The sequence below is a fragment of the Tenrec ecaudatus genome, chromosome 10 (assembly GCF_050624435.1).
Source record: "Tenrec ecaudatus isolate mTenEca1 chromosome 10, mTenEca1.hap1, whole genome shotgun sequence".
In the NCBI taxonomy this organism is placed as follows: domain Eukaryota; kingdom Metazoa; phylum Chordata; class Mammalia; order Afrosoricida; family Tenrecidae; genus Tenrec; species Tenrec ecaudatus.
Window position 1 is genome coordinate 115,846,620 of NC_134539.1, and position 27,538 is coordinate 115,874,157.

Consider the following 27,538-nt stretch of genomic DNA (forward strand, 5'->3'; position numbering starts at 1 on the left):
CTCCCAGGATTAATTTTGGTTCAGAAGGAGGGTCTTTTCCTTTGCGTCCTCGTCTCTGGTGTCCAAATGGCTTTGGATGACTCCCTGTGCTCGTCCATGTCTTTGTGTAGTGTGTCTGCTCTGCTTGGAATTCTCATTTTTACCTTGCCCCCTTGGCAAATACTGAGTCCTTCAGATCTAACTTAGCGGTCTCTTTTGCACCCTCCTTTGTGTGCTTTCTTTGCCTTTTAACTTCCGGAACAAAGGTATATGTTTTTATGCCTATTATAGTATTAATTGCCTTGTGTCCAGTGTCGGTGACCATCTTTCCCGCCAGACTGAGCTCCTTGGACTATTCATACACATTTTCCCTGTAATTAAAAACCGCTTCAGTGCGTGGCACGTAGTGGTTGATACGGTATACCATCAAGTCCTTTGAGGCTCATGGTGACCTTCTAAGACCTTCTAAGGCAGTCCTACAGGGTGTCCTAGGCTATAGTCTGTACAGGAGCAGGTGACCAGATCTTTTCTCCCATGGAGAGAGTGGTGGGTGTAAACTGCTGACCTTGCAGCTGCCAAGCACTGAACCATTTTGCGACCAGGGCACCCATGGCACGTGATAGGATCCTGTGAATACTGGTGTTGAGGGCCCAGATTTTTGCTTTCATTTTCTTAGGTAATAAATCTCCATTATGACCCATTTATTAATGTGTTTGGGAAAACAGTATACCAGTTCTTGGGCCTTTCTTTACACATAGACGATATGTTTTACCAGCTTTAATTTTGGGTCTGGTGTATTCTCCTAGGTGTGGACTGGGGAATACAGGAACTTGATTTGGTTTAGCAGAGTTGACTCTTTTTGAGAGGGCTTTCCTTGGCTATAGAGAAGGACAGGTTTAAGAACAGAAAATAGGACCGGATTTCTCCCGTCTCAAAATGAAAGCTTATGTTAGAAGCTCCCCACCTGTGTACTTGGCATTCTAGACTGTAAATCATTATGAGAGCAGAAAGACGCATCTTTCTCCCTGGAATAACTGGGGGTTTGAACGGCTGACATCCGCAGTTAGCAGCCCACCTCATAACACACCATGTCACCAGCGTTCCAACAAGTGAGTTAAAGTTGTATAGAAATGTGGGTCCTCCGGGTGGTCACAGGGCAGCACCCTGGTACTTTCACTCTCATGGACTACAATTTGTCTGTGTGTGTCTACATGGGAAGCACTGTGGTAAACCGATGGACGAGGCTGAAGTCTGTGGCCTCCCCTCCAGGGTGTGGAGCAGAATTAAAGCTGATTACGTGAAGGGGACTCAAAACAGTACATGGAAAAATTCCAGTCTCTTGTAATTCCATGTTTTTAAAGCATGTTTTGAAGCTGTCTCAGCTAGAAGTACAGAATCTTAACGTTTAGGTGGCTCCCAAGCAACAAAGAAGTTAATTTTTATGCTATCCCAAGTTATATCATGTATTAGAGGCGATAGGGGAGGTTGAGTCAAAGCTAAGCTCATCGGGAGTAGCCCATCGTATTACAGGTGAGCTCCAGTGTATCAGCCTGAAGAGAGAGAGGCTGTTCAACCATGGACAGTTCACTTCAAGGGTGTGGCATTATATGAAATCTCACACTGATTGCATCCAGGCAGAAGCATAGCTGAGAATGACAGGTACTTGAAAATAAGACTGTGAAAGGTGGAGTTCTCCCTAGCCCCCATGAAGGCTACTCAAGTGTAAAAACAGCAAGCTTACCTGAGCTACCTTAAAATACTGCTTGGTCTTGTTAACACCCATCTTTCAAACAGTCTAGGTAGGGATGCTTGGGTAAATTTCGTGACCTGTGAAGGTGCTATGGGGTTAAACACGGCCTTTCCCTGTGTGTCTAGAAGTTGGCACGACGACAGCAGTGTGTGAAGCATGGGGGAAAGATGTGGTCTTTCGGATCCTCCTGGAATCGAGTCTTGAGCGTCTTTGGAAATTTATATTGGCAATTTGGCAATATGAAATCGGGCTGGGAAGGCCAAAGGTTTGGGCTCTATTCCCAACTCTGCCACCTGCTGGCTGTTGATCCTCTCCCGCCCTCACCTGTAAAACGGTGAATTGGACTGTTTGTCTTTGGTCCCTCCAGCTTGGGTCTTTCATGGGTTTATTCGTAAGGTTCTCACTGCTTACTTTCTTTTGAATGTGCAGGTATTATCCATGCAGCAGAGGAGAAAGACTGGAAAACGGCATACTCCTATTTCTATGAGGCATTTGAGGGCTATGACTCCATTGATAGCCCCAAGGCCATCACGTCTCTGAAGTACATGTTGCTGTGCAAAATCATGCTCAACACGTAGGTGCACGCCACCATTGGGGCCTTACAGGTCCAGGCCACCAACTCTGCCGAGACAGAGAGGGTTTGGCCAGTTACTACAGCAGCAGCTTTGGGGCAGGTTCAGGTAGAGTGGGGGGGTGTCCAAGTTAGTGTCCAGAGTGGGGCCGCGGTGGGGACAGAGTTTAGAAATCCCCTTTTAAACCCTTCTGTAGAATCCTCTCATCCTGAAAATATTCTATATCAGCTGCTGAGCACAGGGCCGGGGAGTATCCCTGTGTTAGTCCACTGGGCCACCTAGTGTGGAGGGGTTTGGGGAGCCTGAAGGAGTGATTTGAAAAGTAGACTAGAGAAAGGATACGAGTCTAACCCTTTTGTAAGGAGGCCTCCTACGTAATTACTCACATTCTTCTGGAATGAATGAGCTGTGTTTGGGGACTCTTGGGATCACAAGGGATTTTGTTTAATAAAAACCATTGTGCTGGGATTGGTTTATACTTATCCTTCAGCCTGTAGGGTCTGTTAGTCTTGCCTGGTTCAGTATAGCTGTCTTCTGAAGGCTGGACCTGTCTACCGTATAGTGATGAAGAAACCGTAGCTCTATGTGATGGGCGGGCGTGTGGGTCTGGATGTTGGGACTGATGATCTCTGTGGGTAGGGAGTGGTCTCAGTGATATTTTGGGAAAAGGGAATTCGTTTCAGACCTATACTTGGAAGTCTCCTGGAGCCATTGGCCAAGTGCATTTTTCTTTTTTCCTAGGCCAGAAGATGTCCAGGCCTTGGTGAGCGGGAAGCTTGCACTCAGATATGCTGGGAGGCAGGTAGGAGTCCCTCTAGCATGCTGTCAGAGTCAGTGTTCTGAGAGGCCAGTGCCTGCCAGGTCACCACTCTGCTCTCTCTCCTTTATCTTTGTGGAACCAGATCTTTCTCCCGTGGAATGATTGGTGGGTTCAGACTGCCAGCCTTGTGATTAGTACCCCCAGGTTTAACTCACTGTGTTGCCAGGGGCCCTTCTTACTACAGAGGAGTAATTTTTTTTCTTTTTAATGAGATTGATGGCAGGCGAACCAGATCAGGCATAAGAACCTGGCTCTGAGGTGGCGGCATTCTGTGCCGTCAAGTTGGTATCAGGACTGGAGGCTGTGTGACACAACTGCTGTAATGCTTTCTTGGCAGCCCTCTTTTTTGGAAGCACATTTCCCAGTCTGTTTTCCTGTGGACCCTCTGGTGGGTTTGAACTCCAATCCTTTCGATTAGCAGCCAAATGCTTAACCATTGCACTACCAGGCTCCCTTCTCCTTTGTTTGTTTGAGCCTCTTCTTCCCCTTAGTCCTAGTCAGTATGTTCTCCACGGTATGAAATGATTGGCCTGGAAAGCCAGTGTTGGTTACTTGAAGGACTTGGCTAAAATCGTTCAGGCGCTTTGAGGATGTAAAGAACTGAGCTACAGCATCTGCAGTGTGTTAGATGGTAAAGAACCTTGGTAGTGTGTGGGTTATTCATTGGGTGGTTCATCACAAGGTCAGTAGTTTAAACCCACCAGCAGTTCCACAGGAGAACGATTTACAGCCTCAAGAAGTCACTTGCCTACACGTATGTAGGACAAGGGCAGGTGGCTAGTGGCTATCTGTAAGCTCCAGGTCTTTTTAATTATGGCATTTGTTCGTGGATAGGACAAATCTAGGAGACACTGAGTACACTAGTCATTAGTCTCGTGTCATCTAGTGTGCTGTACAAGGCACCCCAGCCCGATTTAAGCACATCGGTTGGTGCAAGAGCTGCTCCTCTAGCCCTTTGTACCTTGATGGCAGTATCCAAGTTGGGGTCAGCCTGACAGCCCGGACACGTGAAGGAGGGAGAGTTCTTGCTGAGTGGAGAGTTGGTAGTTTGGGCTGGTGCCTGGTTTTACCAGGCTAGAAGCTGCCATCAGCCACTGTGGGTACCTTCATCACTTTGTAGAATTTTGTAAAAATCACTTTAGCAGTTTTTAACCCACAAGCTACCTAAGTCCACCAACTTGACTTTTGGCTTTTAATGTTCGGTCTGATAATAAAGATTTGAAGCCACAACCCCACTAGGCAAACCCAGCGTACTGAATCGTGGTAGAGCCTGAAAAGGACTTCAGAATGTTCGTGGTGGGAGAGGAAAGAAAGCAGTTGTTTGGATAGGCTCCCTTTCAGCTTGTGATTGCTGGGTCATCAGCTGTATTTGTGGTGGGAGAGAAGCCCTTCTCTCCTCCGTCATTGTTAACTCACTTCAATTTCACAAGGAAATGGTGTGGCACAAAGTGGCAGTCTAGCTTTTCTTCCCAGGTCTCTGAAGAATGATGATGGGGGTGGGGGGGCGATGAGGAGGGTAGGGTGGACAAGGCTCTTCCTTGCAGCCAGAAGTGTGGACACAGCTGACTGCTCGCGCTTATTCGGTAGAATGTGAATATGTGGACTAGATCACTGGTGCATGCTTTCTCTGTGCTTTCAGACAGAAGCATTAAAATGTGTGGCTCAGGCTAGCAAGAACCGGTCACTGGCAGACTTTGAGAAGGTGAGCATGGTGGGGCTGGCAGGGTATGGGGGAGGCACAGCATTGGAGCATTTCTGCCTTGGCTAGGTACCGAAGCACTTGGGGGAAAACCCTATTATCCGGAAATGATTATAGTTCCATAGGAAGTGGCAAAGACAGGACAGAGCGAAGCTTTCCAGCTTTAACCTCGTTCCTCCAGTGGTTACCTAAGTATAGATCAGAACCGGGAATTAGTTAGGCGCCTATGGACAAGGGTACTTACACATGTGTCATCATACGTGATTTTGTATGGTACTTTTCAGTTTTAAAGTTACTTCTGTCAAGCAAAAAAAGTTACTTTTGTCCTTTTTATCTTAATTTTTCAAAACAAACCTATTAACTGCACTTCATGGTTGAGAGAACTGGGACATGGCTAATAAACATCCATCTTTGACTCTAGGCCACCGGGCATACTGGGTGCGCCCTTTCAGCTGCAGGAATTGCGGGCAGAGGCGTCGGCATGGTGGGGAAGTGCCCTCGGGGTGGTGTGGGCTTCCTGGGGTGTTCCTCTTAGTGTTTTCAGAGTTTTGAAAAGGGAGACGTATAAGCAAGAAGTTGAGGCTTGTATATTTGTTTTTTACAACCTCTGATGTTACTGTCCACGTACATAAGGACCAATTTTTAACACAAAGCCTAGAGCCAGAAAGAAGTTTAGTGTGGCTACACTGTCTCCAAGCGTTGTCATCTCCTTGGGGATTCCTTGCTGACTGTCCCCTTACTCGCCTGATCTGTGTGCTCCCCTTAACCGAGGCTCAGCTGATAGGAGGCTGGGCTGTTGATATCCCTGTCAAAGGTAACCCAGTCACTTAGTGAGTAAACACTCCAGACGCCTCAAAGTATGTCTGCAGTGGTAAAGGTTCTGTGGTCAGACCTGTGGGCTCCCCGAACAAAGCCAGAAGTGTTTGCTCTACTCTGCTCTATCGCTTCAAAAGCTCCAAGAGTTAGCTGTGGTGTTCAGTATTTCCCACTCCGAGGCCCCAGAATCCCGTTTGTCGTGGAAAGTACATGTTGAGAAATGCTGATAGTTAGGTCTGGCCTAGAAGCTGAGCTGCCCTTGGCGTGCGCGTTTGAGCCATCCACGAGCCGGGGATGCTGCTACAGCGGCTCTGTGGGCGCCTTGCTCTCAGTGCTGTTTCTTCTGCCTGCTGCCCCGAGTTTCCTTTCATTTAAACGCCCCAGGAGTTCTAATCAGCCGTGTGATTTTAAAGGCCAGCAGCCGGCTTGGGAAGTCAGAAGTAGGGTGACTTTCCAGGGCCCCTTTGTGCCAATCTCTCGGGCTGGCTGTTTTGCAGGCCCTGACCGACTACCGGGCTGAGCTCCGGGATGACCCAATCATCAACACACACTTGGCCAAGTTGTATGACAACTTACTGGAACAGAATCTGATCCGAGTCATTGAACCTTTCTCTCGGGTACAGGTGAGACCGACCCCTCCTGGGATCCCCAAACCCTTCTCTGGGGAGCTGGTGCCTTGGCTCTCTGTCCTTCCTGCAGCCCCGCCCTAGTCACACCTGTCCAAAATAGGAACTTGGATCCAAGTGTGTGCCTGAGGGCCTGAAGCTACCAACTGCTCGGGCTTCTCTTGCCAGGGACAAAGAGTTGGGGAGAATAAGATGCTGTGGGTGGAGGCTAGTGCAGTTGCCCCCTGCATGTGTCCTGAGTGTGGGGGTCCCCGGGCTTTTCCTGTCACTGCTCTCTCGTGTGGACAGTGTTTTGCATGGGGACTGTTAAGAAGGAGTGTGTTTCTCATCAGTGATGAAGGTCAGTTGGACGGAGTCTGGGAGTCCTGACTCTGTCCTGAGCTCAAAGCGTCTGGTCCTGTAGACCCCCAGCAGGGTGGGCGACAGAACACGCTCCCCTCCGTTCTCTTCTTGGAGTGAAAGCTGTGTTAGCGTCTGTCTTTCCTTGTAGATCGAGCACATATCAAGCCTCATCAAACTTTCCAAGGTAAGGAGCCCTGCGAGGCTGTGGTGGGGGTGGACAGGCAGGGAAAGGGGGGTGGTGTTCCCACTCACTGGCCTTGTTGGAAAGATCCTGAGTTTCTTTCGGGGGGGGAGTTTGGGGGAACCAGGCCCCCTGGGCTCAGAGCTGGAGGTTTCTTGTGGCTGTTTTTGTACTTTTAGCCCCTTCACCTTAAGAGCTGTTATGCAGTCTTTGTGTCCTTTTGATTCTTGCCTAGTGGGGACACAGGTCCCTTTAATCACATGCTTTGATTTTAGGCCGACGTAGAGAGGAAGTTATCGCAGATGATTCTGGACAAGAAATTTCATGGTGAGTAGCAACGCCTACAGGCGAGGGGACTGCTGGTGGTGACGGGTGGTTGGAGGGGCAGCTCGCTTTTGCTCGTGTGACGCCTGTGTTCCGTTGGTTCCTGCCCCCCGAGGCCTGCCCCTCAGCCCTGTGGCGAGTGTTTTGTGAGCATGCCCAGGTAGAGGTGGGAGCAGCCCTGTTCCCCTTCTTTTCTGGACAGGAAGCTAGGCTGCTCTGCGCCCCGTGCCTTCTTGGCTGAGCCCTTTGACCTGGGTTGTCTTGTGTCTCCTGCAGGGATCTTGGACCAGGGGGAGGGTGTCCTGATTATTTTCGATGAACCCCCAGTAGACAAAACTTACGAAGCTGCTCTGGAAACCATTCAGAACATGAGTAAAGTAGTGGATTCTCTCTACAACAAAGCCAAGAAACTGACATAGGTGAGTGCTGCCTCCGGGATGAGGGCCAGGGGCCACGCTGCCTTCTGCTGTCGACTGACCGCCGCCCGGGGTCCCGGCCGCGTCCCCGATTGACGCTGCCCTGTCTTCTCTTACAGAGTTGGATCTGTAGCGGTCCTTTGGAGAGTGTGTGTGGCGGGAGAGTGAAACCTTTGGGGAAAATGCTAGGAGATTTTTTTTTTCTTTTTGTTCTACTTTTCGCTCGGAAAGTTTTTAACTCCTCATTTTGGTGCATCTGTATTCCAGTCAATAGGAGGGCCAGTTTTCATGTAATCTCTACTGGCCCAATTTGGGAGTGGGGAAATTGCTTTAAAAAAAAAAGAAAAAGGAAAAAAAAGGTTATTCTAAATAAAAGGAAAAAGGCTTACACTACCTAAAGCTGTGCTCTCTGCCTCCTGGGAGAGGGCCTCGAAGCCAGGCCCCCCCGCCTGCCCCGGGCACCGATCCACCCGCCGGCGTCGCCTCTCCTCTTCAGCATTGGGTGTTTGCAGACCATCAGAAGCAACGACTTTTTATTCTGTTTGTACTGAACCAAAACAAACAACTGTGTATAGACTGCTGTGTTTTTTATTTGAAATGAGGCATTTCGGTGTTCTCTCTCTGCCCTCTGGCCTGTCCCCTTGCCCCACCCCGACATTGGTTCCAGCAGACTGGCCGGAAGGGCTCGCCGCTGCTATCGCCGCCACCGCCGCTGCAGCAGCATCTGCACGGCATCGCTCTGACCTGTGAAGGAAGTGGACGAGGCCAGGAGCGAGTGTCGCCATGGCCACACAGGGAACAGTGTGGGCCCTCAGCCCCCAGGGGGCCTGCTGTGCATGTGGCTTTTTTTTAACGCAGTAAACTAGAGTAGACGTAAGTGTTTTAATTGCCCTTCTTCTCTGCTCTTTTCTCTTTCCTCTTTCCCCTCTCAACCAGGAGACCATCCCATGTCTCTTCCTCCTCTCTCTCCCCTCCAGAGGAGCCGGGCTGTCGGAAACCCACAGCCTTCCTCCCTGGGCCGGTCCTCCTCTTGCTGTCAGATGGATTGACTCCTTTTTAAAACAGTGAACATCGGAAATGAGACTGTGGGGTGCTTTTGTTTTTTTATTTTTCTTGTTGGGTTGAAGCAGCCTCCTGTCCCTCTCCCAGGAAGCCTCCTGACAAGCACGGGGGGGGGGGGGAGGTGGGCACTGTCAGCAGCATGCTTTTCCTTCTGACCCGGGGGCAGAGCCAGCTCTGATGCCATTGCGGCAGGCAAGCTTCTGCACCTTAGTTGTGCCCACTCTTATTTTCTTCTGCCTCTCATCTCTCTGTCTTCTCTCCCCTTCTCCTGCCTCGCTCCTTCTGACCGCCTTTTCTCTTGCCCTGCCTCAGATTATCCTTCCAGGGTTTCTTAAGAAATTTATATTTTGTAAAAGGATTTTGTTGTACCAGGTTTTGCATCCTCACCGAATCTGACTGGCCTTTAGTTTCCTCTCCAAAATCAGGTTTTTGTTTCCCACATCTCCCCGTCATGTCCAGTCACTGTTTGGGTTTGGCACCATCAATATCAAATGTACAAACGGTTCTTGCTAACCAACACCAGGTATATCTGATGTTCAGATGAGTTCCAATAAAAATAATTTTTTTTTCAAAAGCTGTCCTTTTTTGAGTGTTGGAGGGCTTCTTTGTTGCCCAGCAATTGCTTAGGCCTGAAATGCTTACCGAGACCCTCAGCAGAACCACAAAGCCTTTGGACAGCAGCAGGGCTGGTCTGAAGTCTGCGTCCAACTCTTTACCCCCTGCCCCAAGGCCACCTGGCCCCGTGAGGGTGTGGGCTTGGCCCCACACTGGGCCTGTTCCTCATCTGCACAGGGAGGTGATGCTGTTGTGGCAGGTCCCGGTCATGTGGGACTGCCATGCGGTAATAGAGGTGCTGGGCCCTGGACACCGCCACGCGTGGTTTCATTCTGCTCAGGTGGTTTTCCCAAGGGGCTCAGGGTCCACTGTGAGGGGGAGCTCTGTCTCTGTCATTTGATTTGCAGGGAGCATTTTGCTGCTTTTAGGGGATTTAAAAAAATATTCAGAGACCCAGAGCTGGAGAAGAGGGCGTCCTTCCTACACTGAGGGCAGTCTGTGGGCTCAGAGCGGCAGCCCTCCCCACTCTTCCCTTTGTGGGTCTTAGTCTGACCTGCGCAGTTCACAATGCAGCCAAAAACTGGGTATAATTTTAAACCAGATTTTGGAGTCTTGGTATTAAAAAACAAACGAACCCAAAAAACAAAAAAGCTTGATGAACTTATCTACATGTTGGAATATCTTGGTTATAACCACACGACTAAAACCTGCTTCTAATTTTCTAATGTGTTATTAGAAAATAAGTCACACTTCATTTCTACTGGACAGTGGCTCCAGGTGCTCTAGCAATCCGGCCACTGCATCCCTTCCCAGGGCTTGACTGAGGGGCAGGTGGCCCACAGGCCGCCCTGGGTCCTGTCCCCTTGCCAACGGGAGGCCTTGGCAGCCCCCTTCCTGGTGTGGAGAGGAGGAGGTGTCGCTGTTGGCGCTGGCGCCAGCTGCAGGCTAGAGTTACATAATCTGTGCTGCCCCAAAGGGCCTCTAGATGCTGCTCTCTGATCCTTGACAGAACAAAGCATGGCTTCCTCAGGAGCCAGGCCTCAGCCCCACTTTACTGGGAACCCTTTCTGGAAGCTGGAACTGGAAACAGCCTTGGCTGTGGCCTCCCTCCAGTGGTCTGGGAAGTGGGACATACAGAGGAGGGGGCTCAGCAATGCTTGGGCAGCCCAGCCCAGCAGAGCAGGTAACAACCAGGCTGGTACTTCAGGCTTCAGGCTCTCAGGCAGATAAGTAGTGTGACATCTGGGGATGCCAGAGACGGAAACAGCTCTGCCGCTGGACAGGCCTTTGGGTCCTTGTCTGTCATTCCTGGCAGATGGTGCTCTTCCTTGTTTCTCAGTGGGGACAGCGATTGGGGGTGGGGGTGGGGTGGTCAGGGTACCCTCAGGAACCACCATCCTGTTCATGTTCTGCTGCAAAAATCTCCTTCCCTTTGCCAAGTGAGGTAGTTAAGCCGACAGCTTTTGAAGGCGCTGGGGCCGCTGAGACAGAATGGCCGTAATGGCAGTGAATGTGGGTTTTAGCTCGAGGGGACGTGCTACATCCCCGGTGGCGTAGTGGTTACCCATTGGGCTGCTAGCCGCAAGGTCAGAAGTTTGAAACCATTTAGGTGCTTCTCGGGAAAGGGGTGCAGCCTGGGAAACCTTGTTGGGAAGTTCTACTCTGCCCTTTTGGGTTGCGTGTGTGAGGAATGGATGAGGCAACAGGTAGGAAAGGGTTGGCCAGACAAAGAGAAGACGCCAGAATGTGGCCATGCCAAAAGGAGCTCATGGAAACAAATGCCCTTGAGTAAGGTGACCAGATTTGAACACTGGTAAAGCGGGACCCCATTGATAAAACTCATCCTGGCAAAATAGCCACATGGCAGCCGAAAACTGTACCCTAGCTTGTCGTGCATTCTTTCCACAAATTTCCTGCGGGACTAGGGAAAAATTGTTAAAAATTGGGACTGCCCCGCCAAAAGCGGGACGTCTGTCTGGTCACCTCTTGGGGAGCGGTGGAGCACGTGCGGCCCACCATGAGCTGGAATTGTCGGGTTTGAGACAGCTGCCGAGTGTTACAGGTAGGTCTATTAAAAGCAATTGATCAGTCACAGGATTAACCACTTGGGCCTATTTGGGAAAGAAACCATAAAAGCTTTGCAGGAGGACAAGACACAAAATGGCACAGCCAGCTCTGGCTGGGGCTCAGCTGTGTCTTGGAGAGGCAGGCTTTGGGTGACAGCACCTGGAAGATACTGGGTTTGACTGGGAGCTTTAAGCAAAGGGGTAGCTTCTTTCCATCAGGTGCTGGGGCTTGTGCGGGGGAGGAACTTTCAGAGGGAGGGGCATGGGAACACCTGCGGGAGGAGTAAGGCCTGGGCCACTAACTTGCTGGCAGCTCCTAACTGACCCAGAAGGACGGGGGAAGACACGCCTGTTTTTTCTGTGAGGTCACAGCCCAGCCCTGGCCTGCAGGGGGTGTCCGAGAGATGACAGCTGGATTCCTGGTGCGGACGTAGCCCTGTGGGTATCAAGCAATGGCATTTTAGCCAAGGTCGTGCAAAACCAGCTTCAGCCACATCTGTGGGTGGTCAATTCCAGAGCGTCTGATTTGAAGGCATCCCATGTTACCAGACACCCTTTCTCCTTGGCTGAGTGCGCTGCAGTGTGACCTGGGGAGGAGGCTAGGCCATCGGCGCGGTTTGCCTCTGCCCCGGACGGGCTGCGCACTGATGTTCAGCCGGGATTGCCATCTCAGGCACGTAGGGCCACACGGGAGTCAGACCCCTCCGGGACCACCACGTTGAAGAACATTTAAAGGAAGAATGGTCTTTGAAAGAATCTCCATTCTTGTCCGAGAGGAGAATTCCAGCGCCATTTTGCATCACCCAGTCTTCAAATTATATGTTTAGAATGAAAAGCAGTTACATCCGAGGGAGCGAGGCTGGCTGGGGGTGCCACTGTTTGTTTTAATATAACGGTTCTGGGGTGAGTGGCACCCTCACGTTTAGCCACCGGCGGAAGCAGGGAGGCCCCGCCCCAGGTGTGTGGCTCGGAACTGCCCAGGCGGTTCAGTGAGCTCGGGCCGCCGGCATCGACCTCGGGCTGGGCAACCCACTCGGGGCGTGCGTGGCAGGCAGGCGGCCACAAAGGCTTCGTCTCTCCCCGAGGGGCTTTCCTACCCGCGCTCTCGCTTCCTCTCCGCGGGGGTGAGACTGAAACGGGCTCCGGGGGCTCCGGGCACCGCTTCCCGTGCGGTCCGAGCGGCCGCCTCCGGCCGGGCGGGGACTTCGGCCGAGAGCGCCCCGCGGCCCGCAGCTGTGGCAGCCGCGGCGGGAACAAAGGCAGCACGTGTCTGGGCGGGGCGCGGGCGGGGTCGGTCCTCGGCCTGGCTCCGCCCCGGCCCCGCGCCCCACTCCGGCCCGAACCACGGCTGCGCCGGGCGCCGGCTCACGCGGCGGGGCTGCTGCTCCGGCTGCGGGCGCGGCGAGGCGCGGGGCGGCGCGGCGGCGAGCAGTGCGGAGGGGGCGGCGCCGCGTGTGCCCGCCGCGCGAGACCCGTCCGGCCAGAGCGCGGCGAGTGGAGGCGCCTCCAGCTCGCGGCCGCGTCCCGACTCCGTCTGCGCGCGGCTCGGGCCGAGGGCGGCGGCGGCGGCGGCGGCCCCGGGCGAGAGCAGACTCGTCGGGCCCGGGCGCGCGGCCGCGGGAGGGAGGCCGCTGAGCGCGCGCCGGGGGCGGGAGCGCGAGCGCGGCCGGCGGGGGGCGGGGCCGCGCCTGCAGAACCTTGGACAGAAGCTCCGAGCCGCCACCGCCGCCGCCGAGCGCGAGCCCCGCCGAGCGCCGGCACCGCGCGGCCAAGCCGCGGCGCGCATTGCGGAGGGCGCCGCGCGCCGGGACCGCCGCCTGCCAGGTAAGCCTGCGCTTCGTGGCCGCCTGCTCCCGGGTTCCCGGGCCGGGGTCTGGAGGCGGGGGTCCCCGGCCCCGACTGCGGGCGCCGCGCGCCCCTCCCGACTGCGCAACGGAACCGCAGAGGCGAGGGGGAGGGGGTACGGCAGTGAGGGCGCCGGGGCTGCGGCGCGCGGGCGGGGGCCCGGAGCCCGGGGAGGCCCCCGGCGAGTGCGGGGGCTCGGCCCGCGGGGACCGCCGAGACGGGGGCTCGGAATGGGGCGCCCCCTTCCCCCGCACCCTCCCGCCCCCCCCCCAAGCTGCTGAGACCATCTTGTTTTCCACGCAGATCCTCGGAAGGGGCAGCACGCCTGCCTAGGAGCGCCCCGCCTCCTCCCCGGGCCGCGGCGGGCTCGGTGAGCCGCGTCCTCCCTCCGGCGGCGTTGGGCAGGCTGGGCGCGCAGGGGCGCGGGCCCCCGCCGGGCGCACCACGGCACCATGGGCACGGTGCTGTCGCTGTCCCCCAGCTACCGCAAGGCCACGCTATTTGAGGATGGCGCGGCCACGGTGGGCCACTACACGGCCGTGCAGAACAGCAAGAACGCCAAGGACAAGAACCTGAAGCGGCACTCCATCATCTCCGTGCTCCCGTGGAAGCGGATCGTGGCCGTGTCGGCCAAGAAGAAGAACTCCAAGAAGGTGCAGCCCAACAGCAGCTACCAGAACAACATCACGCACCTCAACAACGAGAACCTGAGGAAGTCGCTGTCGTGCGCCAACCTGTCCACGTTCGCCCATCCCCCGCCGGCCCAGCCACCTGCACCCCCTGCCAGCCAGCTCTCGGGCTCCCAGAGCGGGCTCTCCTCCTCCTCCGTCAAGAAGGCCCCGCACCCCGCCGTCAGCTCCGCGGGGACGCCCAAGCGAGTGATCGTCCAGGCGTCCACCAGCGAGCTGCTGCGCTGCCTGGGCGAGTTCCTGTGTCGCCGCTGCTACCGCCTGAAGCACCTGTCCCCCACGGACCCCGTACTCTGGCTGCGCAGCGTGGACCGCTCGCTGCTCCTGCAGGGCTGGCAGGACCAGGGCTTCATCACGCCGGCCAACGTGGTCTTCTTGTACATGCTGTGCCGGGATGTGATCTCCTCCGAGGTGGGCTCGGACCACGAGCTCCAGGCCGTCCTGCTGACCTGCCTGTACCTCTCCTACTCCTACATGGGCAACGAGATCTCCTACCCGCTCAAGCCCTTCCTGGTGGAGAGCTGCAAGGAGGCTTTCTGGGACCGCTGCCTCTCCGTCATCAACCTCATGAGCTCCAAGATGCTGCAGATCAATGCGGACCCGCACTACTTCACGCAGGTGTTCTCGGACCTGAAGAACGAGAGCGGCCACGAGGACAAGAAACGCCTCCTGCTGGGGCTGGATCGGTGAGCCCCCGGGGCCTGCGCCCCGGCTCAAGGATTCGATGCATTTTCTAAAAGATTTCTTATCAAACAAATCCGTTTCGTGTACAGTATGTGTCTAGCAAAGCCACCAAGGGCATCCCCCTCCCTACTTTTTCTCCTCGGGCCGTTTTTTTTCCAGCCCTGAGAACTCCCTGGGCCCTTCGGAACCTGGAGCAAGCAAAGCCCAGGAGGTGGGCGCCTCAGAGCCACCCCCTACTCCCCCGGCCGCTGAACTCTCTTCTGACTTGGGGGAACTCAAAGGACTGACTCACCTCCGCCCTTGAGGGAACCAGGGTGGGCCCGCCTGCCTGCTCCCCCTGGGTGGGGCTGGAGGAATTGGGGAGCCCCCAGCCTGGCCCCTGTGCTGGGTGGTCCGGGAGCCCCACCTGACCGAGCGAGCGGCCTGTGGCGCCCAGGGGCCGGCACCACCCAGGAGCAGGCTGGCCTGGTACAGAGCAGGTACCCTGGGGGTTGACCCTGTTGGGCCCTGGTGTTCTTTCTCTTTGTTTGAGGAAAAGGCCTTCCCGTCATTGGAAGCGCCCCCACCGAGCTGTGCGCTGCCTCCGGCAGGCAGGGTGGCCAGCAGCGTGCTGGCTGGTGAGCTGGCTGGACTCGAGTTCTTCCCTGTTGGGTCCCAGCTGAAGGGGTGAGGTAATGACAGCTCCCCTTCCTGGGTGAATCAGTCATTTGAGTCACACAGCCTAGTTACTCTGTGATGACTGCTCGGATGGGGGCAGTGTCCAAGTGGCTAGAGCCAGGTGAGGTAGGGGTGCCCTGCTTGAGGCCTGGCTGCTGCCCACCGGGGGCTCCGGGCCCCTTTGCTGACTGGTGCACATGGCCGGAGTCCCGCAGAGCTGGGGGAAGGAGGCCATGACAGGAATGGGGTGACAACGTAATGATGTGTGCTCCCCCCGCCCCCCTCCCGTAATTTAAAACTGTCTCCATCTCTTCGGAAGGGGAGGCCTTGGGCCCAATGAGCCCTCTGGGTCTGGGCCGGCTGCTGCACGGCTCCAGGTTGTTTTGGAAGCTGCTGAGTGCCTGCAGCTGCTGGTTCTGGTGCCCCCCCTTCCTCCCACGGGCTGTGAAACACGCTGAGTTGCTGTATGGATTTTCTTTCCAGTTCCCCCAGATTGGTGGCAGCGCGGGACTTGGGGGAGGGCTGAGAGAGGGAGCCAGCCTTCCTCCGTGGCTCGGGAACAAAGATGCCACCCTGAGAATTCGCTTTCCCAGCCCCGCCACGTGGGCAGTGCTGAGCCCAAGGAAGGCCGTCCGAAGGAGGGTTGTTGGGGCCGTGGCTGCCAGGTTCTGCACAGCTCTACTGAAGTCCCCGGAAAGGAAGACCCTGCCTGGAGAACAGCTGAACCTGTCCCTGGAGATGGGGACAAGGGCCTACCTGGCTGAGAGCATCTACCCTAACTCCAAGAGGCCCACCTGAGCCGCCCCCTGGACTGCAGTCTTGGCACGCAGAGCTGGAGGAGACCCTTGGCCCATGGCTTAGACGGGCGCCTCTTCCCTGCTGGAGCCGTGACATAGCCTGTCTGTCCAGATCCTGCTGCCACGTGTGACTCAGGTGGGAGGCCCAGAGGGGCGAGGCGGAGCGGACGGAGGAGGGTGGGAGGCGTCTTCAGCTTGAGCTGCAGCCTCGCAGTGGGCGGCTGGACCTGGCCGGAGCCTGTGTGGTTAAGTCGCACTGCAGGGCTTCAGTTTCCTTCTCTCGCTCTCTCTCTCTCTATTTATTTATTATTTTTTGGTTTGGGGGAGGAGTGCACATTTCAGGAGCGGTCGGGGACTAGGGCAAAGGGCTCTCCTATCCCACCCCCGTGGAGCCCGCGGCTGCCCTTCCCGGCCGGCCGGCCCCGGCATCAGCATTGTGTGAAGAACCACTGGTTTCCTGAGTGTGCGAGCCTCGAACCCACTGGACGTGCTGCTACGAGACTACACCACAAAGGGAGGAAAACACTGACCTACAGAAACAAGAACCTTCTTTATTCTTTAACTGTTGCTTTTACAGTGATACCGTGCATGCAAACCCGGAGCATTTTGTGTCTTAAAAAACAAACAATAATCTTAGAGCAGATGGCTGTGGAAACAGCGCCCAGGCACAGACACCAGTCGCAGGGACCACCTCCGTCTGGGACTTGGTTTCTCTCTCCTCTTGTGAACCTGAGGGGTTGATAGATTCTTTCCATGCCGTTATTAGGATTTAGTGTTGTTCCAACAGGTGTTAAACTTGCAATGAAAAGAAAATGTGCCATTCTCTCTTTTTTTCAGCCCCCCTTTCTTCTTCCTGCCCCCTTGGAATTATTCCTAGCCGTGTATCTGAGACTGCTAATCCATGTGCGATGTGTGTTGGTTCTATAGTGCAATTTCTTCTGTAGCGGTTCTTTGACCAAACTGTGGGTACTGTTAACATTAATTTATATTTGTCTCCTCTTGTATGTGTGTGTAGTGTGTTTGTGAGGATGTGTGATTTATAATCTGACCGCGTCGCAGGGCTCGGTTTGGCTGTAATTTAACCCCCCTCCCTGATTTTTATTTATTTTTGTACCGTGCTGATTAAATAAAACGCACTGACCATCCGGGCACAGACCTCTTTTTGTGGGCACGTTATTTCTAAGCAGGCTGGGGAGGGGGTGTTACTAAGTGATGCATGTGCTTAGAATATAATTGGATTTGTGCTGCTGGGGAGGGGAGGGGAGGGGAGGGGGGCAGTGTGGGGGGAGAGGGAGGCCCTAAGACACTAAGGTGATTAAGAGAGAGACTCAGGTTAAGCCAGGGCTGCATCAGTGCTTGGTGGTGGGGCCGGGGAGGCAGGGCAGGCTTTGCTGAGAACTGAGTTGGTTGGTTGCCTGGCCAGAGGCCTGGCCCCAAAGGCTGCTGCCTCAGTGAATAGCCAGACTCCTAGGCCAGCAGTAGTGGACTCCAGCCGTGTGGCCCAGCCCGGCGAAGGTTAGCCCCAGGAGGCCTCTGAGAGCAGCAGACTCCCCGGGTGTCAGGTCTGCAACCAGGCCACGCCCATGAACCCCAGGGCCAGGGCAGTCTCTCCTTGGGCAGAGCCAGGGAGGCCATCCTTCCTAAGACCCACCCCAGGACATCTGGAGGCTCCCTCCCAGCCATCCAGGGACTGGGGGCGCCCTGTTACCCCTAAAGCCCTCTCCCTCCTGGGGTGATTGACCTGAGCAGTTCTTTCCCTCACTCTGCCTCCACCTTCCAAATTCTAACATGCCTTCAAATCGATGAACACGCTCTGAGGTCAAATGGAGCTCCCAGGTCTAAGGGCTGAGCTGGGCCGTGCTGGCAGAGGGAAGGATTCCCAGGTGGCATGGTCATTACACATTGGCCTAACAGCAGTTCAGCAGTTTGAAACCACCAGCCACTTCCAAGGAGAAAGACGAGGCTTGCTACTTCTGCAGTCAGTCAGTCTTAGAAACCTACAGCAGCAGCAGTTGTAGCCTGTCCTGCAGGGTCGCTGTGAGTCAGAATCGACTCAATGGCAGTGAGCCCTTTTCTGGGCACAGAATTGGCTACACCCCAAATCTCACCACCACAGATCTATTTCTGTTACAAATAAACACTTTCAAAAATAAGACTTAATGCTTTTATTGCTGTTGATGGTAAATCAAAATGTGCTTTAGAAATTAAGTTAATGGAAAATAGACATATATGCACCAAACCCCAAAACTGCATTTAATTAAATCTGGAGAACCATTTCGTCGCATACAAGCCACCACGTTCCTGTCCTTGCTTCTCCACACCCTAGATCCGTCCTTGTGTGAGATCACACTGAATTCTCGTCCCTCTCCACCACCGCAAGACACTCCTCGCTGGCTGCTTGTTGGACAGCATAAAAACGGTGCTGTGGACAGTCCCCGGGGCCTCATCCACCGGAGACCCCAGGCGACCTTGAGAGGTGGAGGAGGAGGAGGATGAAGAGAAGGCGGGGAGCCAAGCACCAGGCCCGCCCCACTCTGCAGCCCCGGCAAAGGCACCTCGTTTGGCATACTGTTTTGGCGCGGTCACAACATACACTGACCGGCATGTGTCTAGTGTGAAGCAGCATGTCCGGGGGAGGAAGGAGAGCGAGAGGTCACGTTCCAGTTAGAGCCCCACGAGTGACTGCAGGTCATTGGCAACACTGAGTGCTGCGGAGCGGGGCTGGTGGCCCCTTGGACGGGACGCCAGCGGGGCTCTTGCAAACTGCACACAGTGCAAACCTTTGCAAGCCCTGGAGAGGGGCTGGTGGGCTTGAGGCTAGGCTTTAGGGACCGCCTGGGTCAGCCAGGTGGCCAGGCACTTGGGGTGGGGTGGGGCTGGGGCAGGGCAGGCCGGTGGCAGCAGTTCATGTCACACACTTGCGGGGCTTCCGACCCTCCTGCCGGGCCCAGCAGGGTCCACACCTGGGCTGGTCTCCCCACCCAGCGGGTGTGGTGGGCCTTGTGCCGGCAGTGGCAAGAGGGCGGCATCTTGGAGCATGAGGACCAGACTGGGTGGCCCGGGCCCTGGGCAGGGATGGGGTGGGGCAAAGGGGCACGTCCCGGCCTGGCCAGCAGTGCCAGGGCCCCACACTCTCTGGCGCTGCTTCCTGTAGGCTGCAGCCCTCTCCTCAGAGGAGGCTGTTGTCCGCACCACGTGCGCCCCTTGCCTCTGCAGCTCCCTTCCCCATGAGGACCCCCAGGCCCGTGTGGGCACCACAGGGCCGCCAACGGATGGGATGGCAGCGGAGAGCAGGCTGCTGGGTTGTCAGGTGACCCTTGGCACACGTGCCCACCTCTCAGGAGCCTGCTCACCTGGCGGCTGTGGCTGCCTGCTTTGGGCGTGGTAGTCCAGTCACGCGGGCACGGGACTGGGGCCACCGTGGGGAGCAGGTGAGGGCTGGGTTCCGTTCCACCCCATCACCCCAATTCTAGGGGGAGCACATCCTGGCCCCCATTCCTTTCCAGAACTCACAGCTGGCCCCCAACCTGAGGTGCGGGACCTGGCCTTTCAGGGCGGCCATCCGTCATGGCTCCCGGGGAGGTGTGGCGCTGCAGCAGGACACCAGGGTCTTTGGTTTCTTGAGTGGGGACGGTGGACAGTGGACAGAAGGAGGCAGGGGCGACCAAAGGCGGAAAGGAACCTTAAGGGGAGGGGTCTTCAAGAGCTCAGAGGGGCCCCTCCCCAGGCCGGGCCTGGGGGGCTGATTTGTAGCAGGGCGTTAGCAAAGGCAGCGGCGGTGGCTGTGGGCCGGCTGGGCACTCAGTTCCCTGGCACGCTGAGGGTAAAGCCGGAGCGGCTCTTGGTGAAGTCGGGCAGCGGCTGGTTGAGGCGCGTCTCTACCGAGACGGTGCACTTCCTGCCGTGCAGGCTGCACTGCACGGGGTTGGTGACGGTGACTTGAAGGTGGCGCTTCTCGCTGGAACGAAACAGAGAGAGGCCCGCAGGCGTTAGCACGGTTCTCACGGGCCCCTGGGTGCTGGGCCCACCCTGCCCCTCTCAGGTGCCCCAGGCCACACAGGCCCAGCAGGAGTCCCAGGCAGCCTTGGAGAGTCCCAGAGAGGGGTGGGCAGACAGGCTGGACTCCGAGTGCTGGGCCTGCTGCTCGGCTTCCCAGCGCCCTGAGCTGGCCTGGACCCAGCACAGGCCGCAGGCAGCGCCGAGGAGCCTCTCTGGGCTCTCGATGGATGTCACAGCAGGAGCGCATCTCCAGATGGGCCAGGCTGGGGGAGGCACGCTCCGTGATTGTGACGGACCCCCAGGGGGCTCTCAGACCAGGGAGAACGGACCTGCCTTCCCACCACCACCCTGGTCGGATGAGCCTTCATGCAGCGAGTCCCAGCCTGGGTCACCCGAGTGTCTGGGTCCAGCTGCCAAAACCAGGTCTGACGCCAGTGTCCCCAAAGCCCACCCACAAAGGGGCCTCTAGGCCCCACCTTGGGCCATGGCCCGGCCCTCTGGCTCCTTCTGGGCAGGAAGGGCGAGGGCCTGCACTGCGACTCCCGGAAAGCTTGGTGCGCAGGTGCACAGGCCTTCCTGCCAGGGCAGTGTCCCCTGCTGGTCGGAGGGAGGCTGCCTCCCTTTCTTCCATTCCGTGCACCCGCACCTGACACACTCGGGAACCTGCCGATTATCTTAGAAGCTATGAAACTTGCTGACAGGCTGGCACCTAGCATTCGCTCCCACACGCTGGCGCAGTCCCACAGGGCACCTCGGCACATGGCCTGTCAGTTTTCTCAGGCTGAGGATGGGGCACAAAGAGAGGGTGCTGGTGGCCCAGGAGCCTCCAGCCGGGGATGGCTGGCCACATACCGCCTGCCCACGCTCCTTGCACAGTTGTGGGGACAGACTGGGTCCCTGGGAGTGACCTCCAGGTCTGAGAGTTACCCCTGGCTCTGACCAGCAGGCACCAAGCTGTGTAGTCATCCTGGCTGGGGATGGGGCTGGGCCCCGGGGCTGAGCACAGCTAGCCTGGGCAGCCTGCTCCAGAGGTGCCTGTATCCTCGGCCTGTGGCCGGCACCACTGCAGGGCCCTCAGGGGCTACGGACTGAGAACGTGGCCCTGATCAGCAGCCTGCCCAGGCCTGGCTGTTGGAGTACTGGGGGCAGCCCCATGACAGCCCCCTAAGTTGAGGCCATACTGCAGGCGCTGCCCAGGGCTCCCAGAAGCCCAGTCTTTGTCACAACACCCCTCCGAGCAACAGAGGCAGAGACCCAGGCTCGCACCGAGGCACTTGGGTAGCTGACACCGCACACATCTTGTCAGCTCAGACGGCTATTTTTAACCCAACTGGGACGTGAAAACAGCAGGAGCCATCAGGGGCAGGGACTCAGGCTGTGCCATCCCCAGGAGCCGGCTGCCTGCAGGGCAGATACCAGGCTCTGGGTAGGGCCCTGCCGTTGGGTCTCACCTGCCCATCTGCCGGCAGCTGGAAGCCTCCATGGTCTGGCTCCCTTCCTGAGCCCAGGAACCTCCCTGTTCCCTGCCCCCCTCACCTGGCCTTGCCTGTGAGTCCTTTCCTGCTGGACCTGGTCCCATGGACGCCATCCTGGGGCAGTACCCTGCCTTCTCAGCAGTGGCCAGCCCTCTGTAGCCCCTGTTGCCCATGCCACTGCTGGAGCCCGGATGGTTCCCAGACTACCTCCGACCCGGCTCCGGGGCCAGGCTCTCCCAGGGCCTGAGTCCAAGTCGGTGTGAAGAGACAGACACAGATGACGCCTACACGTGCTGCTCCTACCAGGGCCCTCCTGAGCCAAGCACCCGGGCACTGCGCAGGCCCAAGCTTGCCCGGCTCAGTCTGTAGTGTCTCCAGGGCAGTCTGGAGAGGAATCCCCCACATACCCCACCTTTCCCGCCCCATCTCCTGGGTCCAATCCTGCCTGCTCTGTGGACAGCACTGGGCGACACATGTATCACCGTACCTGGAAAATGGCCCCAGGCATTGCTGGGTGAACACCGGAGCCAGGACCCCACAGTGGAGGACACACTGCCGGTTCCCCACTGAGCCAGGCACCAGGTGCAGTAAATGCTGGCCAGGCAGGAGTGGGAGGCTGGAGGTGGCGGTGGGGAGAGGGAGATGAGGGGCAGGCCCCTCCACAGCGAGCACCCAGCAGAGAACAGAGATGTTTCTAGAAGGAGGCAGGAAGGTAGCGCACAAGCAAACCCATTCCTGCTGCCAGGCTGTCCCCTGCCCCAGGCTGGGCCACCTCGCTGCTGAGGAGGAGAAGCAACAGGGTTGGACCTTGGCTTGTGGGGCCCTCTCTGCCTTCTGTGCCAGTCCCGCTAGGCTGCTCAGTCTCCACCCCGTGGTCCCACATACGACCCCCCACTTTGCTGGGCAGTGGTGCTCTCTCCTGCCCCTGATCTTGCTGGTTCGCTAGTGGTCTGCATCATAGGCTGGGCCCAGGGTGAATGACCCCACAAGCTGCCCCAGCCCCCAGGAGGGAGGAGGAGCCCAGCGGAGGCGTAGACTCGCAGAGGCCATGAGGCTCTCAGGGCCTGACTTGCTGGCCACTCCTCCCAGGCCACAGGTCTCCCCGCTGGGTTCCCCGTGGCCCGCCCGTACTCCCATCCCTGACAACACCTCAGCAGATGAGAGCCGGAGGCGCTGCAAGAAGCTCACGGGTCTGCGAAGGTGGCTCCTCCTCTCCACCTGAGACCTCTCCTGGTTCCTGTAGGTTCTGAGTTCAAGGGTGCGGGGGCGGATTCTTGTCTCTGAGCTTCCAGACAGTTAAATTCTGAAACCTCTGAGAGTCAGAGGCTCAACTGAGCCTCAATTGTCAGGTGGGTTCTCTGCCCACTTCACAGCTGTCGGGCGAGGGGTGCCCCGAGTGCTGCACCCAGGATCTGCCCAGGCATGGAAACCAGGCTGGTGTTTAGATTTGATGTCAACCTGCAACCGACTGAGCAGGTCACACCTGATGACGCTTCCTTTGGGGTGTGGCCTTTCTATGAGTGACGCATGGGGACTTTCTCCCCATGAGACACTGCTTGATTGGGGTGTGGGGTGCAAGTGCGCTGCCAACCGGGAGAGCTGTTGGCATCCTGCCGTGTTCCCACCAACCTTGGATCCACGTGGCCCTGCACCCACCGGCCTGTGACCCCCGGCTTCTCCCTTCAGCCTTCTGTCATCACCCTACAGCTTGTGGTCCAGGGAGGGCCCACGGACCTGAGCTGGCTCAGGCTGGGCTGTCTTCTTGATGTAAGGTGACTTCTTGGTACACGGCTCTGTCTCCTACATCGATGAATGTCGCTGAGTCTGCTTTTCTAGACCACTGGCCTCGCGCACACAGGACAGGAAGCAGTGGCCTGAGAGGGGTCTCCTGAGCCACGGCCAGCTCCCTGCCCTCGCGGGGCCGACAGTCGGGGGGCCCTGGCAAGGGCGGAGTGAGTGCTGTGGGTGTGTGGTCACATGGTCCGCTTCCAGAAGGAGCTGCCTTCCTTCCTCAGTTACCAGCGAAGACCCCGAAACGGTCGCACATGCCCGACTTGCACCAGCAGCTGGTAAAACCAGATGAACGCTCCTGCTTTGAATAAGCCCTTCCCGAATGTCTTCCATCCTGGACAGCACCTTCCAAGCCACGACTACAGTTCTCCACGGTGAACAGGGCACTGCCACAGGGGCTGGTCTCCGGCTCTAGAATGCACGTTCCCGAGGGCAGGGGGTCACAGGAGCGCCCCCCCCCCCCCCCGTGGGCCCTCCGTCTAGGCTTGCTGGCTCAGTTGTCTGAAGGACCCTGCATTTGCATTCGCTTTGCAAACCTTGGGCTCCCAGCAACCACTCCCCCAACTTCCGGTTAAGCACTGTGGCTTCACAGAGAGGCAGGGGGCATGACCTGCCAAGATCCTGCTAGGCCGCAACGTGCCCAGGCCAACAGGCTCCTTCTAGAGGGATGTGGCCGGCCAGGCAGTCTCACTGGAGGGAGGGTTCTGGCTAGCTCCACCTCAGGCTGCGGTGGGCCTCTCCTCTTGGCACTGCGGGGAGAAGCCCTGCCCGATTCCCAGTCTGTCGAGAGTGGTGTTGTCCAGAGAGAAGGGGGTCCAGTGGCCACAAGTGTGGAGTGTCCATCAGCAAACACAGGGACAGGGAGAAGAACCAGCCTCCGAGCTGAATGCTCAGGCTACGTGCAAGCTTGGCTGGTACCACCTGGTAGTGCCCTGGACCAACAGCAAGGGGGACACGATGCAGTGGGTCCTCCCATACACTGCCGTGTGCCCGATGCCCCTGGCCCATGACGACAAACTCGTGGCCCATCCACACCACGGATGGCCCTCGGCCACGCGGGCAGTGCAATTCTGGTTTGTTCTATGGCCTGGGTGCAGGGTGAGTCACGTGGCCACGAGTCCCTCTCACACTGTGCCCAGGCCTGTGGGTGCCTGCCTGTCGGGTGCAGGGCCTCCTGAACGCCACCTGGGCCTGGACAGTCAGTGCTGATGGCTGTACAGCACTGATCACGGAAGACGCAGTACCGATTGAGCTGACGGGAATGAGACTGTGCCACACGCTCGTTCCCACCGCGTGTCCACGGGCGGTGGTTCAGGTCGCGGGGACACTCTTAGGCGAGCAGCTTTGCTCTGGTCTGAGCGTCACCATATTTTAGCATTGCTTGGAGCCAGACGACTTTCCATATTTTTTTTTCTTACAAAAAGCAAGCAGACTGGGTCCTTGCCTGCGGTGGCACGCCGAGTGACAGCTGTTGGTGGGGGGGGGTGGTGGTGGTGTTGGCTGCTTGGAGGAGGGCGGGCTGCCTCTCCCCATCTTCTGTTACAGGGTTTAACGGCTCAGCAAACTCTGGAATTCGGGAACTTTCATCTCGTTTCATCTGTTCCAAACCATCATTGCAGGCAAATGTCCTTTATCAAGTTACTTTCCTTCATCTTTCATTTAGATGCCTGCCCGGTGTTCTGACGAGAAACTGTGGGTAAATCTGAGACTCGACTGGTGTTGGGGGCGGGCAAAGAGGCCCCTGTGCAGTCCTACATTCACAGACCCTGACACAGTGGTGGGGGCAGGGGAACACGGATCTGCCAAATGGCCTCCAACTTTAGACTTCCCATTGGAAGGGGAGTCCAGGGTCTCGGAGGGAGTGAGCCCAGAGCCGTGGTTCGGGTGGGACTCGGGGCTCAGCCCCATGGCCTGCCTTCTACTGCAATGAGAGGGCTGGAGGAACCCTAAGGAAGGGGACTGTGCCGGCTTCTCTTCTCCACGGCCGTCCCTCCTGGTGGCAGTGAACCGCTTGCTTCAGCGGCAAACAGGGTGGAAGTGAGGAGGGCGGCACGAAGAAAGGCTTAGTGTGGACGGCTCGCTCAAGGAGGGCGCTCTGTGAATACTAGACACAGATCGGGCCAGTCCTCTCCTAGGGGCCTGCCCCAAAGAACCGCCAGCGGGGCACCAGGAGAGCCGCACAGCCACCTTCCGGGCACTGTTCACAAAAGCCAGAGGGTGACACCACCCACACGCGGCGGTCCACAGTGAGGCTGCCAGTCATCGACATGGCCCTCTGGCCAGGGTCCCTTTTGTGATGTACTATGGGAGTCTGTGCCTGGGCCCTCGGCAATGCTAGTGGCCAGGATGTGGGTGGGGTATCTGGCAAGCTTTGACCTCCATAGACTCAAACCCCCATCTTTTGTTTCCTTGGGGGTACGGTCTGCTGAGAGACAAAACCACACCTCCGTCAGGGGAGCCGGCAGTGGAGCAGAGGCTGTGGCTATGAGGCCGTCGGGCAGAGAAAGGCGCCAGGCTGAGGCCAGGGGCCAAGGAAGGAGACCATGAGACAGAGTAGAGAAGCGGCTCTGAGACGGGGCTGTGAGGCTGAGCAGTGGGCAGGCTTCTGGGGCAGGGAGCAGAGGCTCAGGGACCACATGGCTGAAGACTAGAGAGAGACTAGACTGTTAGCTGAGAGGTGGTGCTGTGGACCAATCACTATCCTTTCAACTGCCCTGTACATCCCCGTCACTGGGCCTTTGGTCTGTGAGGCCCGGCCCCAGCAATAGGTGGTCAAACCCAGTAGGCAGTGTCTTGGGTAGAACGGCTGGTGTCAGCGCAGGCGAAGAAGGGTGAAGGCCTGTCTGACTTGTGGCAATGGGTGGGGGCAGAGGTAGAGAGGGAGTCTCCTGTTCCCTGTGTAGCCGAAGGAAATTGGCTATGGCCCAAGAGATGAATGAATGCGCAATGTGGTTGACACACACGCACAATGCAATCGCGCGGGGCCGTCCTGACGTTGGATGCGCCTGAAATCAGTCCGTTGCAAAAGGACAGCGATTGTGATTGTGTGATCCCACTTCTCAGAGCTACGTGGGACAAGCAAGTGTACGAAGACGCCGTTTGTGAGTGGCCTGCTCAGAGTGGGGTGTGGAAGGAGAGCAGGGCTTCCAGGATGCTCAGCCTTAGTTAAGGCTCTGGGAAGTGGGCAGAGGGCTAACGCTGCATGCCCCATGAACACAGTGTCACCGAGCTGTGCGTGTGAAGCATGTTGACGCGGAAGAGTCTTGTTACACATTCTTTGGGCGAGGGCGAGCCCTCTTCGTGTCTGGCCACAGGATGTGGCGGGTGGGGTGGGGTGGGGGGAGCGGCTTTGCACTGAGCCCAGGCAGGCTCCCCAAGAGACAGGCAGACAGCCTGCGTGCTCCAGGACCTGCCCGAGCCAGAGCCAGAGCCAGAGCCAGAGCCAGAGCCGAGCCCAAGCTGCAGGCGGCCCTGGACACCCGGGGAGCTGGGGAGGCCTCTGGCTCCCAGGCGGTGTGCTGGGCCCAGGTCTGCAGCTGTGGATGGTGCATTTCATTTCCTCTGAAGTCTAACCACAGAGCCCGTCTCTTTCACAATCCCGCCTCAAGAACGGCTACTTCTGTTTTGCTGGGGTCGAGCGGGCACCTTCACCTCCACGTTGAGAGGGCGGCAGTGTTTTGGTCTCAACAAAACGAGTGTGAACTGTTGAATGCGCAGCTAGTGGTGATCGGCCTGGTAAACCGCCCCAAGTCACAACGTGAAAGACGTTGAGAATAAGTAGGTGGACGCAGATCCTGGTGATGGTTGAACTGATCTCACGGAACTGTGCATGTAAAACATATATGTCGAGGGTAAGTATTGTGTTTCACATTTATTTACCACGATGAGAGAAAACTGTTCTTCTTGGGGCGGGGGGGGGGGAGGGGGAGGAGAAGGCGGGGTCCTGCAGGAGCCACTTTGCTTCTCACTCCTGCCTGCTTTATCTTCAGCCCGTTGCTCCTCATGGTTTGCTTACCCACCGTGTGTCCTGCCGTGCCGGCTCAGTGGCAGACATTTATCCACCCAGAGTCTTCCAAGCATGAGGGCTCAACATACCCGACCGGGCAATTCCCCGGGGTCCATGCACAGCTACCGCAGTTTTGGCGTGTCCCAAACTGAGCTGTTCTCCTTGGCCCCTTCTCCAAGACTGCTTCACTCCCTGGTGGGTCTGTCTCAGCTAGGGAGCCATCAACCTTCCCAGTCAGACCCAGGAAGTCACTGGTCAGAGCCCCTGCCTCCTAGCGCTTCCTTGACCGCCCACATCAAATCGCATTGCATTGATTTCACTTGACATCTCTCTCCACTGTCCCTGCCTTAGCCCACCGTCTCCTTCACCCCCTTTTCCTAGTCACAC

The 27,538-nt window shown here is 57.1% G+C and overlaps 3 protein-coding genes across 4 annotated transcripts in view; 2 read left to right on the forward strand and 1 right to left on the reverse strand.

Moving 5' to 3' along the window:
* The window catches only part of PSMD11 (proteasome 26S subunit, non-ATPase 11), a 31,986-nt gene extending 22,819 nt beyond the window's left edge, over positions 1 to 9,167 (forward strand). For both annotated transcript variants that reach the window (XM_075561382.1, XM_075561383.1), the window contains 8 exons: positions 2,159 to 2,303; positions 3,043 to 3,103; positions 4,761 to 4,823; positions 6,134 to 6,259; positions 6,753 to 6,788; positions 7,061 to 7,112; positions 7,386 to 7,528; positions 7,645 to 9,167. In XM_075561382.1, the coding sequence (XP_075417497.1) occupies positions 2,159 to 2,303; positions 3,043 to 3,103; positions 4,761 to 4,823; positions 6,134 to 6,259; positions 6,753 to 6,788; positions 7,061 to 7,112; positions 7,386 to 7,528 (626 nt within the window). In that variant the 3' untranslated portion in view covers positions 7,645 to 9,167. The remainder of the gene's footprint in view (positions 1 to 2,158; positions 2,304 to 3,042; positions 3,104 to 4,760; positions 4,824 to 6,133; positions 6,260 to 6,752; positions 6,789 to 7,060; positions 7,113 to 7,385; positions 7,529 to 7,644) is intronic.
* A 4,201-nt stretch (positions 9,168 to 13,368) lies between these two features.
* On the forward strand, positions 13,369 to 17,028 carry CDK5R1 (cyclin dependent kinase 5 regulatory subunit 1). The gene has a single exon (XM_075561386.1). The coding sequence runs from the start codon at positions 13,506 to 13,508 to the stop codon at positions 14,430 to 14,432; it is 927 nt and encodes a 308-aa protein (XP_075417501.1). The 5' UTR covers positions 13,369 to 13,505; the 3' UTR covers positions 14,433 to 17,028.
* A 1,002-nt stretch (positions 17,029 to 18,030) lies between these two features.
* The window catches only part of MYO1D (myosin ID), a 333,146-nt gene continuing 323,638 nt past the window's right edge, over positions 18,031 to 27,538 (reverse strand). Inside the window, exon 22 of the mRNA XM_075561385.1 lies at positions 18,031 to 19,838. Within this exon, the coding sequence (XP_075417500.1) occupies positions 19,682 to 19,838 (157 nt within the window). The 3' untranslated portion in view covers positions 18,031 to 19,681. The remainder of the gene's footprint in view (positions 19,839 to 27,538) is intronic.

Bases quoted from the DNA above. Each gene is read 5' to 3' on its own strand.
- CDK5R1 (XM_075561386.1), top strand. From the start codon at position 13,506: ATGGGCACGGTGCTGTCGCTGTCCCCCAGCTACCGCAAGGCCACGCTA.